We start from the raw sequence: 12484 nt of genomic DNA, 5'->3' as shown, positions 1-12484 counted from the left end.
TTGCCTTCTGCTTGTACCGCAACATGTTTTTGCAGAGTCTGGAATGCAGAACTGACAGACAAAAAAAAGAGAAAACTTATAAAACATTCTGAATCTCCATTTCACACCAGACGGGTACATTTCACTCAGGTGGAGCTCTTGCGTATTTACATAGATGCGACACACACACACACACACACTCACAACTGGATAAATATCTGCCTTGTTAAATAGTTTTACAATGAGCACTTTTAACTTTATTGATTTAACGTGGAAGATTATCTAGTAACGAAGTGTATTAAATGTAAACAAGTAGCTCACATCATGTTCTGATGTGTTTATGTTGACTTCAGTAACTATAACAAATAATGTTTAAAAAGTTACTATGGATAAAACTTCATTTTAAAATTAAAGACAAAGTAAAATATTAAAAGAAAAACTGATTCCACCGTCAATATATTAGAATGTTATTGAAGAGTGAATCTTTCTGTAAATCCGTTAAAGATTAATTAAACAGACTGGAGTTGTCAAGCTCTTGTAGTTACAGCTAGTGTTCTTTTCATAAGAAGCTATGGAAGAAGGAACAACAGCAAACATGTCGGAAAAGAGGAACCGATTGGCCCACATAGAGAAAACTAGCACTGTGCGTTGCCCTGAACGCACCACCTTGTGAAACGTGGTGGCAGCATCATGCTGAAGGTGATCCAGAAAAGATGCTCAGAGGAAGAGGCTGCATGAGTCTAGACTGCTAAACATAGTGCTAGAAAGTTAGAAAGAGCAAAGTTCAAAGGGTGTAAATGATTTTTGCAAAGCATTCACTGTATGTAATAAAAATATATGAATGTTTATGTAACACATAATGTTCCCTCTTTATGCTGTTAAAGTCCTGGGGCAAAACGTTTGTTTGAACGTCATAAACTGGATTAAAAGTCGCAGTATGAAGAGCGTAAGTGTGAGAAGCGACTCTAAACTCCGTCTGAGATATTTTCCTGCCGGGTATGAATGTCGGAGCGATGAGTCACAGGCTTTAATCATCCTCACCGCAGGTGTTTCAATCAACGGAGGCCGCGTGAGCCCACGAGCCACACCCAGATTACGGCTCGAGCCGAACCTGTCCGGACTGAGCTGTTCACAACTTTCACTGTCAAATGTGTCAAACCCACCAAAGACATTCCCTTTCTGAGTTACAGGAACGAGTTCCTATTGTGAAGTACCGACAGCATAATGTTGAATGAACAGGTAAGGGGAGTTTTCCATAGTTTTAATTATTTTTCTTTTATAGAAATATACAGAAAATACAAACTACGTCACAAGGAGACGTAGCGTAATGAGCGCTCCTTTATCCCTCTCGCTACTTTCCCCCAAAACAATATGTTGGATTTAGTCAGATAACAGTTCTGTTCTGGCTTGTTGTCATCATTTGTTTACAGTCCTCATTAGCTTCCTACTGAATAAAGCCGGTGAATCACAAAGCCGTCTTTTTGTCATGTAAATGGCGAAGAGTTGGACACAGACTTGACTCAAATGTTCAGAAGGGGATGGGAGGTGGAGTCATTCTCGGGAGGGGGCTTCCTGTCTCAAAGCTAATGCTGTCCTACTGTTTTTCTCTTCTTCTGTGTTTTAATTTTGAGGCTGACTGGGTGGGCTGTAGGGCTCTCCCAGCACCCTGGGTGACTCAGTTTCTTCAGCCGATGAGGCCGGTTCATCAACACTGCATCTGATTTACTGTAAGTATTTTTGTTTGCTTTGAATTCAGACGGTTTTATTCAAATAGTGATCTCAGGCCACGCTGTTTTTGAAGTATGTTTACACTTTCAATCAGTTTCTAACCTAATTAAACTTTTTTCAAATACTTTAGACACAAATCCGGTCCTTTTTTTTTTTTTTTTTTTTTACTTTTAATTTTTTTTGTACAGTCTTTGTGCAGGCTAATTTGAAGTTTCTAAAGATTCTTAGCAATGACAGGTGTGGTAATTATTAGTTATGTGTTGTGGTGTTATTAGTTCACCTAATACTCAAACAAATATATATTGTGTATTTGTTTGTGTAATTTTTGGAACCACATGTTTATAGCTGAATTACAAACCGGTGCAGCGGGCGCAGGGCCGGATTTGAGAGGATGTGGGCCCTTGGGCTTGACCCGGTTTTGGTGTTCTTTCCAAAAAACGTTTCTCTCATGCATGTAAATTGCAATAATTTGACAGTTAGGCATACGTCAGCTTCATATAAATAAACCTTTGATTTATTCAGAAAATCTTGCACTGAATGGCATATATCTGTTTCTTGTTTTTGTTTTTTTTAGCATAAATGTGAGTTGTATTATTGGTGGGATAAAAATATACATGTTTACAAAGTCCATCGTAAGCTGGGGGAGCCACAGATTGTCTTTTAGAAGATGTGAAAGTGCTTTTTTGAACTGCTCTGCTGTTCAAGTGCCAGCCGAGGCCGTCGGACAGAAGGGAGGCGTCGCTACTAAAGAAGTTTTGTTCCCCTGTAGTGAGAGTCCTCCATTGTATGTCCAACCAGCTCCGGTTGCTAGGAGCGCGGCCGTCCAGTGTGGTATGTACAGTACAGAGGAACAGAGCTCCTTTTACCTCGGAGTCATTTAAACCACTTGTCAACAATGCCGTGCAAGTGAGAGACTTGCTGGATGATTTTTGTGTGTTCACCATACAAATGGGATTCTCGTTCTCACTGTTTAGGAATGCAGCTGCCGCTACACCTGCAATTCACAAGTTACTCTGTTCCTCTGGTGTCATTCAGAATCACTTAAACTTTTATTACTTTTATTTCAAACACATAATTGACCTCAATATGCATTAATTAGAGTGGAAACCATCTTGGTAGTCTGTAGTCTTCCTTATGTCTGCTCTTGAGTGTTCAGCCAATCAGAGCTAAGGATAATTAATGGTGTTCCTGAACTGACTTGTTTGCAATAGAGTGTCAAGTAGCATTTCTTCTGGGGAACTTTGGCTTCCCAAACTGCATGTTCTTTCAAATATCTTAGATATCGCCTATGAAAAAAGTCCTCAAATAGGGACAATTTTGTCACGTTCCACAGAAAAAATTGCAAAAAGGTGAAACCAGCTTGATGATTTACAGTTCAGCCAGCGTGAACGATTGTGACTACATGCTTGGCCAGTCGGGGGCATAACAAAAGTGCAACTTTTTGAACACTCTAGTCTTGTATAAAACACCTGGGAATATCCAAAAGGTGCCTGATGCTGTGTTGAAGTTAGCTGGGAAGTAGGAACTCTGAGCTGGATGCGACGTCAGATCAGAGGTGACAGCGTTCCAGTTAAGAAGTCTGAATTTCATCATGGCGACGCCCAGAAATATTGTTCGCAATATTTCTGCGAACAAATCTTATAAACATCATTTTAATTTTTACTTTCTATAAGCAAACACCACTTTTAATTTGTTCAGTTTAGAGGTGCAGGCGCTACATTCAGCATTGATTTATGACACTTTCTTACTTGTGTGTTTTATAAAACAAACATGTTTCAACCACAGCTATTACTGTTGATGCGAAGAGCGGCCATATTGTAACTCAAAGTCCCACCAACTGGGACTTTGAGTTACAATATGGTAACACCAATTACTGGTAGACCCAGTAGCTGGTCTACCAGTAACTGGGGGTAGACCAGGTAGTCTGAGCTGCTCCCAGTTTCACAGTGGGAAATCCGACTTTGAAGGGCGTTCCAGTTGATTTTTTTCAACTGGGAAGTCGGAAAAATCTGACAACTTGAACGCAACATCATCTCTCCTTGAAAGGTTTTGTCAAAGGAGCAACATCTCCAAGTTAATGGAGAAAAGACGAGGTGCCCGCATCTTTTCTGGCAGAAATATTTCATGCAATGCATAAATTTAGTTACCTGCAAAAGCAGCATAAAACTTAAATATAAAAAAAATCTTTATGAGTTACCAAACCGACCTGACACAGGTCGGTTTGGTAAGCACGTTTAGCTGCGTGAACCTTGAGTTGTTAAAATCTTGTCCAACACTTAAACCGTGTGAATAGAAAAGGTCGATGAGCTCCATTGTGTGAGGCTGTTGGGACACAATTCAACACGGCTCACAGAAGGATTCAGTGTCATGGTCACGGCAGCGTGTGGGCTTGTCTGCACAGGAACGCAGATCTCCCTGCTCACTCGCAACTCTGTTACTAAAAGAAATAAGTTGCATCATGAAGTAAGAGCAAAAAAAAAAAAAGAAGAAAGAAAACAGTGTCATAATCCTTCTGCTAGTATTAAATATTTGCCAAGAAGAAAATGTACCTGTTAGCACGAGAACATGGTTGAGTAAACACAAGTCACAGAACAGTTTCCCATAGCCTGCAGGCAGTGTTCTCCAATGTGCGCCACTCCCTAGAGATTGGGAGGCGGCCTGAAGGAGGGGCCTGCTTCCAGAATCTCAAGCCCACACAGGTGAACTCCTGTTGGGGAGGAATGCAGTGAGGGAGGGGGGGCTGGGGGCTTGACACATGGAGGTGTGGAGCTTTAAGCTGCAGCAGGGTGGGGAACAGACACAGGCAGATGTGAGTTAACTCTCTTCCTAACATCGGCGTACCTGGACAGGGACTGGTGTGTGGGTGTGTACGCTGGAGCAAAAAGGATCAAGTCCCAGCACTCCCACTGACACTCAGCCGGAGTCTCAGAGTCGCTCGTATCTCTCCTGCAGACACACACTCTCCACTGAGTGCAAGAGCAAACAAGTAAATAATTGACTGTGCTGCACCTTACAAGGAGAGACGCGAGAAAACACAGAGAGAAGAACTGCAACTTTTTTTTTTCTTTTTCTTTTTGGAGGCGACTTTGAACTTGGACTCTGGGGCAGAGATTTTATTTAACCCAGGTGGATACTTAGCAGAAGAGGAAATACTTTTCTTTCTTCCACACCGTCAAACTTTTGGACTTGGACTGTGAGCCGACGCTCCTGGGAGGTTTGTTTGATCAGCGATCTCTTTGTTTTCACCCATAATCTTCTTAATAACTTCATTGTTTTCACTTCTGAGTGTCGCAAAAGTGACTTGTCTGTGTGGTGCAACGTTTAGGGCGAGGTGGATGGCTATAAAGTGACTGCTTTATGTAACTTAGAGTTGCACTAAACAGTTCAATAACATTAAAGCTAAAAACAAAGACAGACCAAGATTGCATGTGGCCTCAGGGAGAGGTTTTTGGAGGGGCCCCACTTTCAGATAAACTCATCTCTTTCTCAAACTTCTCAGCACTACTATTCTGGAAAAACAAAAAATCTTACCAAGTAATTTTGGTAAGTTTCTATAGCAGAAATCTTGGTACATTTGAAATAAGACAAAACTAATTTACAGGTAGCTTTTTTAGCAAGATATAGGCGCTTGTTTTAAGTCAATAATTCCTTAATATTGAAGAAAAAGTATTACATGAAATAATCTGCTGGTGGAACAAGACAACTTGTAATATGGAAAAAACTTAAAACAAGCTCCTATTTCTTGCCGAAAAGTTACTTGTAAGTTAGTTTTGTCTTATTTGAAGTGAACTAAAATATTTCCACCAAAAACTAGACCAAAATTACTTTTAGATTTTGGTTTACTTGTAATTTAACAATCAAGCCGGCCACATTAATCACTTCATAGCACTTTTTAAAAAACTGATAGTCTTGCTTTGCTTCTGAAACTTGCTCATTTGATTTGTCGTTGATTTGTGATGTGCATCTTTTTTCAGCAAAGACTCGTTTTACTCTGAAAAGAAGCGCAATTAAGTTTAATATAATGCGCTTATGCATTATGCAACAAAATGTGGAGTCACAATGTGCATGAAATGTGCCTACAGCAGGATTCATTAAACTGGCATCATTAAGTTATCAATGCTCATCTTTTTAATGCGTAACTGAAATGAGTACATCTGTTGATTTTTTTTTTTTAAATCTCGAGTTGTAGAATTTAAATTAAAAATCCCCAAATCTAAAATATTTGAGTCTACATTCTGTGTAAGAGGTGAATTGTTTTTGGGGATCCCTGCTGACCATTAGCACCTTAGTTTGCTTATGCCTTGGGCTGGCTCGTTTATTTTTTGTAATGACTTTTCTTTGCACTTTTAATTTGTTTGGATCAGTTAAAGCAGTGACCAGACAAGGGCTGAAATGATTAATCGGATTAATCATGATAAATTGATTATTGAAAACATAAAATGCCAAAACAACCAGGAATTAAGCAAAAGCTATACAAAATTTAATTTATGATAAAAAACTTTTGTCTCTAAATATATTTTAGCCAAAACTCCTCGCAGAGTTTTAGCTTCAGCTGGTTCAAATTCACTTAAGGAATGTTGTTATTACATTTTTAGGCAATAAAATGTTTTCTTAAACAAAGGAATTACAGTATTTGCTTATTTGCATCATTTAATGTATTTCCAATATTACATGAAATGGCCTAAGTGATTAAATCTGTAGACTGTGCTAATTCTTTTTTATCTGATTAATCAAATAATCGATTTCTAGTTACTTGAAACCCTAGACTGGACCTGTAAGGCAGAACAATTAGAAGTAATTTAATCCTAATGGTTGTCCTTGTTGTTGTTTTCTTTTGCTTATTTTGTAGAGAAAATAACATTAATCTCTAAACCCAATGGGATTTTTATTTGTTGTTGCCACAGTTTGACCTTGCCACTTGTTGTAAAGGTCGATGCCCTCCTGTCGCTCCTCTTTCCCTTTCTCCTTAAGCTGATGTCATGGCGAGGGCCGACCCACACCCACTGGTGGTATGTCCACCTGGCAGGCGTGTTTTTGTCTGAGGAGAAGCAGCCCCGGCTCTAAGTTCAGTGAAACGTCTCCTCTTCTGGTGCCAGAGGAGCTTTCAGAACAAAGAGAAGCAGCACGAGCCGCTGGAGGCTGTAATTTGGGTCAGAAGTGCACGCTCGTCTGTGATTGTCCTCCGAGCGGAACATAAGGCGCTGCTTTGCTTGTATTTACTGCAGAAGAAGAGGCAGTTTGTTGTCCTGGCCCGTCTCTGCTGCTCGGTTATTTATGTGGCACCTTCTCTCCCACTCCTCTCACGCGCACACACACCTGGGGGCTGCTCTCCTTCACAGAGAGGCGCAAATCCGCTTTTCCCATGTGCTCACCAGGCTGCGTTTTTAACTCTCAACAGGTCATTCTCTCGCCTCATGGGGAAATTCTTTCCCCTCGAGTTGACACAAATCATCCATTTGTTTTCCCGCTGCCCACCGAGACAATTACAGACCTTTCCGCATCACACAACAGTCTTTGTTCGCTCCACAACTCCTGTGTTTGCCTTTGTTTGTTTGTCAGATTGTCCTGCATCCAAGATTCCTGCAGGAAATTATAATGCGGTTTCATAGCGCACACTGCAGCACTGCGTGGAACGTTTCCAGATCCCACCCTGCATCGGTTGTTTCCCGTCCCGACCGCACCGCGTCGTGTCCCAACTGGCTCTGAAATTATACGACAATACCAAACAGGACAGCAGGTTAAAACTGGATGAGAGGCATACATAATCTACACTGTCAACTCATGTAACATGCCAACTGGATGTGGATTGTTTCCTGAAACTCTAGAGCTCCTCATTATGCACTTTTATAGTGGAGCTGAAATTAACTCTGATTACAGATGCGTCACTGTCTGTAATCAGTCACACAGAAACTTTAAGTTTCTGCGTGACTACTTTGAATCCAGATGCAACAACAGAAAACTGAAACACCAAAACCCAAAACTATCACGCTGCAAAAACCACAAGCTTTTTTGGTCTAATTTCTAGTTCAAATATCTTACTACACTTGAAATAAGACATTAACTTAGACGTAACTTTTCTGGAAGATGTAAGAGCTTGTTTTAAATCAATAATAAAACGTACTGGTTCAGCTGACTGATTATTTCACATTTAACAAAACATTTTTCACATGTTATAAGTGAAATAAGCAGCCAGGGGAACCAGGACCTCTGCATCAATATTTACCTGATTTATCTTGTTCATAAGTTAGTTTTGTCTTATTTCAATCATACTGATGTGTTTCTACAAGAAACTAGAGCAAAAATAAGTTTTTGTGTTTTTGCAGTGCTTTAATTTTTAAGCATCTTACCTGTTAGATAAGACTGCTCTCATCAGATTGTAGATCTCTACGTTGGTCTTTTTTCCAATGTAATCATAGTCTTTTTAATAATCTTTAACTATACCGCAGAACAGCTTGATTCTGAGTCTTTGAGCAAATCTTATTGTCGATTAAATTTGTCTGCATAACTTTCCAGGCTTGGATGAGTGTTGAATGAACGGACACTGAGTGTGGGAATGGGATATTCTGTTCTATTATTTAGTAAATCACTATTCCAAATGCATGTACTAGATTAAAAAAATACATTTAAGAGTAATATCACATAATTCACCTCCAGCTCAGTTTTAGTCAAAAGAATCAAAGAATAAAGATATTGAAAAAGTCATGATTAGATTTGTTGTTGTTTTTTTTTTGCCTAGAATAAAATAATGCAGTAAAAGTCTGATGAGGCTAATATTAATCTGAGTTAGTCCACATACAACAATAGGAAAATAAACTGTGAAATAATCCTTTATCAGTTTGGCAACTTGGAAGACGACTTTAACATTGTGATGCTTCATGACATGTGGCCACACCCAAGTGAAAGCTTAGTACTCAAATGTTAAGAATGTTATCAAAAATAACGGTAGAGGAAGAGTGTGGTGGTTCAGACAGGAAAATGTGAACGTGTTGGTACAGTTTTGTACAGCTGATGTCTCTGAAACAGGTGAATGGCTGAACTTTATGTTTGTTTTCTTTTGCAGGGGCGAGATGGGGAGCTGGTCGTTACGTTTCTTGGCAGGACTCGGCCTGCTAGCCGTCCTGCTGACCTGCTGCTCCTCGCAAGGTGAAAATCAGAATTAATTATTGACCTAACTTGTTTATGACACAATTTGGACTTTTAAATAAGCTAAACTCAAAAATATTGGATCTAATAATAGGTGATCTGGTCGGATGCGTCGACTGATTAATTCAACAGTATTTTTGGCAAAATCAAGGAGTAGATTTTTTCACTTTAAGATTTCAAAACTCAAACTTATCACTGTAGAATAAGTTTCCCCCGATGACTCCAGTCTGTGTTGTATGCATGACATGAATGACTCAATCCAAGAAAATGCTAAGAATCAACTTGATGTGCTTGTAAGAATATAATTAATGTGTAATGGATGTTTTAAAAGGTCCTGAGTTATATAGTTGTTTATTAGCTGGGCTTTAATGAATAAACGGATGAATTTATTTAAAGTGGGACAATATACAACATACATTAACCACGGAGGGAGAGATGTACTGCAACAGGTTATAGCTACAAATGCTAATTTCCACCTATGGTCCCCAAAACATGCAGTAATATTAAAATTCAACATGTAGCAATGAAAAACAACCAGCAATACATATTATGCAATCGAAATCCTTCAAAAGTTTGACAGATTTAGCAGACATATCTTTGAAAATTAACTACAGGTCATGCAAAATGTTACTGAAATCTGTAAAAGTAAATCCCAAAAGAGCTGATCTCTGAGAATCTTTCTACTTGTCTTTTTCTTTTCTTTTTCTTTCTTTTATTTTTTAGCATTTGTTCTAAGCTAGCGCTCACTACAGTATCGTCAGTGTCACCACATATACTGTAACGATGCTTCATGAGATGAACTCTTTCTATCCCAAACAGTGAACTCCTGCCTGGAGGCCCGGTCTGGTACCTGCTCAGACTGTCTGCAGGCCGGGGTGGGATGTGCATACTGCAGCGAAGAGGTGAGAGCAGAGAACCAGGAAGCTCATTTCACATCTTCTCCTCCTCCCTCAATGAGACGTCAGGAGAAAAGATGACTTCTTCAGCATTTATAAACTACAAAGAGATGGAAAGACTTCAAAATGTCTCACTATTCATCGTTTCTGCATTAGAAACGTTACATTAGAAATAGAGGTGATCTTTTTTCATGCTAAGAGGTATGGGAAAACGAAACTAAGAAATGAAAAATGGAAGAAAAAAAAGTAGAATTAGGATAAAAAAATAAAGTGCTTCTGACATTAATTTGCATTTTATTTGTCCTTAACCTTTTTTGCAGTATTAAATCCATTTAATTAGGATGGTCATTAAATCATTTTGTTGTTTTCTTTAAATTCTAGTGTTTTAGAAAGCAGACATATTTGCTTAAAACAATGTTATTCAGCAGATGACGAAACCATAAAATGGATTTTGTTGTTTTGTCTACTGATGAGTAGAACTCATAAAGACGTTCTACTCTTCTAAATAAAAAAAATTCAATGTTTTCCTTCTTTTTCGAGATCTGAACTCTCTTGGACCAATCTTGGTGTATGATTTTTAAAAAGGAGTGCACAATGCACTTAAACTTCAAACTTTGGCTTCATGTTTCAGGACTTTGGCTTTCCTCGCTGTGACCTGCATGAGAAAATCCTCGCTCACGGCTGCAACGCTGCATACGTCATCAAAGCTACCAGCAAGCAGACCATAGAGCGAGTACGTTTTTCCTCTGTTATGATTCTCATCTAGTTGTTCCGTAATTCTTTCAAATTGTGTTTCCAAAATTGTTTTGTGTCCAATTGTTGAATCTTTTTTCTCTCTCTCTCTGCATTTATGCTGCTGTGCAGAACGAAGCCATTAATACGAACCTTCAGCGGTCTCAGGTGTCGCCACAGGAAGTGAGGATGACCTTTCTGCCTGGAGAGACCAGAGAGCTGGACGTGAATGTGTTTGCTCCAACTAAAGGCCCTTTGGATCTTTACATTCTCATGGACTTCTCAAACTCCATGAAGGACGATTTGGACAACTTGAAGAAAATGGGCAACAAGCTGGGTGAGCGCATTTGGATTGTGGTGACGTGTTGCAATTCCTGTGAGATAATCTGCAAAAAATAGAAAAGAAAACTGATGATGTGTGTTTTACCTGTAGCCACGGTGGTGCAAGAAATTTCAAGTGACTACACCATTGGGTTTGGAAAATTTGTGGACAAAGTAATTGAGCCCCAGACTGACATGAGACCTGACAAGTGAGGAAAAAAAAAACAAAAAACGCTGATGGATGCAGCGCTTCATTCTAACTTTGCTTCCTCCTCTGGTTCTCAGGCTCAAACAGCCGTGGCCCGACAGCGACTCTCCGTTCTCCTTCAAAAACGTCATCCCACTGATCAAGGATGTAAACAGCTTCACAGCAAAGCTCCAAAAGGAGAGGATATCTGGCAACCTGGACGCCCCTGAAGGAGGATTTGATGCCATTCTGCAGGCAGCAGTGTGTAAGGTGAGTTAGACCAGGTGATTGGTTCCAAGTCCTGAGTTTTAAATTACGAGTCATGAAAAAGTCATTTAAGGGCTGCACAGAGGCGCAGTTGGTAGGACTGTTGCCTTACAGTAAGAAGGTCCTGGGTTGGATTCCCGGCCCAGGGTCTTTCTGCACGTAGTTTGAATGTTCTCCCAAAGTACCCGGTTCTCTCCGAGTACTCCGGCTTCCTCCCGCAGTCCAAAAATATGACTGTTAGTTTAATTGGTCCCTAAATTGTCCCTAGGTGTGAGTGTGTGTGTGCATGTTTGTTTGTTCTGTCTGTCTCTGTGTTGCCCTGAGACAGACTGGCAACCTGTCCAGGGTTATCCCGCCTCTCGCCCGATACGTTCGCTGGAGATAGGCACCAACAACCCCTTACGACCAAGAGTGTAAAGAAAATGGATGGATGAAAAAGTCATTTGAAAAATAAATATAATATTTACTTTAGATTCACCACTGAACTCTGAGAACATCAGGAATCGAGTTCTGATTCAAATTGAGAAAATAATAATAATAAAAAGTCACTCATAGCACCAAAATGGATGGACATAAGATGCATCTAAAATGGATGTATCTTAGTACTTCCTCTGGTAAATTCACCATTGCAAAAGTTTTCCCTTTCTGTCATTCAGTAGAAGTTCCTTCATCTTCTGTTTTCCTTGTCATGTATTCTCACTGCTTTTGTTTCGTATTCCTTTTCCAGGAAATCGGCTGGCGCGAAGGCAGCACTCACCTCTTGGTTTTCTCCACCGAGTCAGCCTTTCACTACGAGGCTGACGGCGCCAACGTGCTGGCGGGAATCCTGCCGCGCAACGACGAGGCTTGTCACCTGGACGAAAACGGTGTTTACATTCAGGCTACGAAGCAGGATTACCCTTCGATACCTACGCTGGTCCGTGTGCTGGGAAATCACAACATCATCCCCATATTCGCCGTCACCAACCACTCCTACATGTACTACCTTGTAAGTACGCCACAGCCGTTCAACTCTTCCCCTCTGCTTTTAAGTTCAGAGGATCCAATATGTTCTTTCATTCCGTTTTCAGAAACTGAAAGAATATTTCCCCATTGCTGAGATCGGTGTACTTCAAGAGGATTCATCCAACATCTTGGAGATCATGCGGGATGCCTTTGTGGTAAATGTTTACAACTTTGAAACATTTAGGGAACAAATGTCAGCAGCAAATGTCTCATAGCTGATCTTATC

General features: G+C 40.0%; 1 protein-coding gene across 5 annotated transcripts in view; it reads left to right on the top strand.

The window, feature by feature from the left end:
- The first annotated feature begins 1087 nt into the window (after positions 1-1087).
- itgb4 (integrin, beta 4) overlaps positions 1088-12484 on the top strand; it is a 28211-nt gene continuing 16814 nt past the window's right edge. For 2 of the 5 annotated variants that reach the window (XM_014970311.2, XM_014970309.2), the window contains exons 1-9: positions 4473-4921; positions 8768-8850; positions 9670-9752; positions 10378-10479; positions 10611-10815; positions 10912-11008; positions 11085-11256; positions 11981-12241; positions 12324-12413. In XM_014970311.2, the coding sequence (XP_014825797.2) occupies positions 8775-8850; positions 9670-9752; positions 10378-10479; positions 10611-10815; positions 10912-11008; positions 11085-11256; positions 11981-12241; positions 12324-12413 (1086 nt within the window). In that variant the 5' untranslated portion in view covers positions 4473-4921; positions 8768-8774. Of the gene's footprint in view, positions 1219-1398; positions 1707-4470; positions 4922-8767; positions 8851-9669; positions 9753-10377; positions 10480-10610; positions 10816-10911; positions 11009-11084; positions 11257-11980; positions 12242-12323; positions 12414-12484 lie in introns of those variants that run through there. The other 3 variants (XM_088000991.1, XM_088000992.1, XM_014970305.2) reach the window with 3 other exon arrangements.

This window comes from Poecilia mexicana, unplaced genomic scaffold (assembly GCF_051168715.1).
Source record: "Poecilia mexicana isolate PSO_F unplaced genomic scaffold, ASM5116871v1 scaffold_19, whole genome shotgun sequence".
Classification (NCBI taxonomy): domain Eukaryota; kingdom Metazoa; phylum Chordata; class Actinopteri; order Cyprinodontiformes; family Poeciliidae; genus Poecilia; species Poecilia mexicana.
Note: the sequence above shows the minus strand (reverse complement) of the source record. Positions and strands in the feature narration are given on the sequence as shown.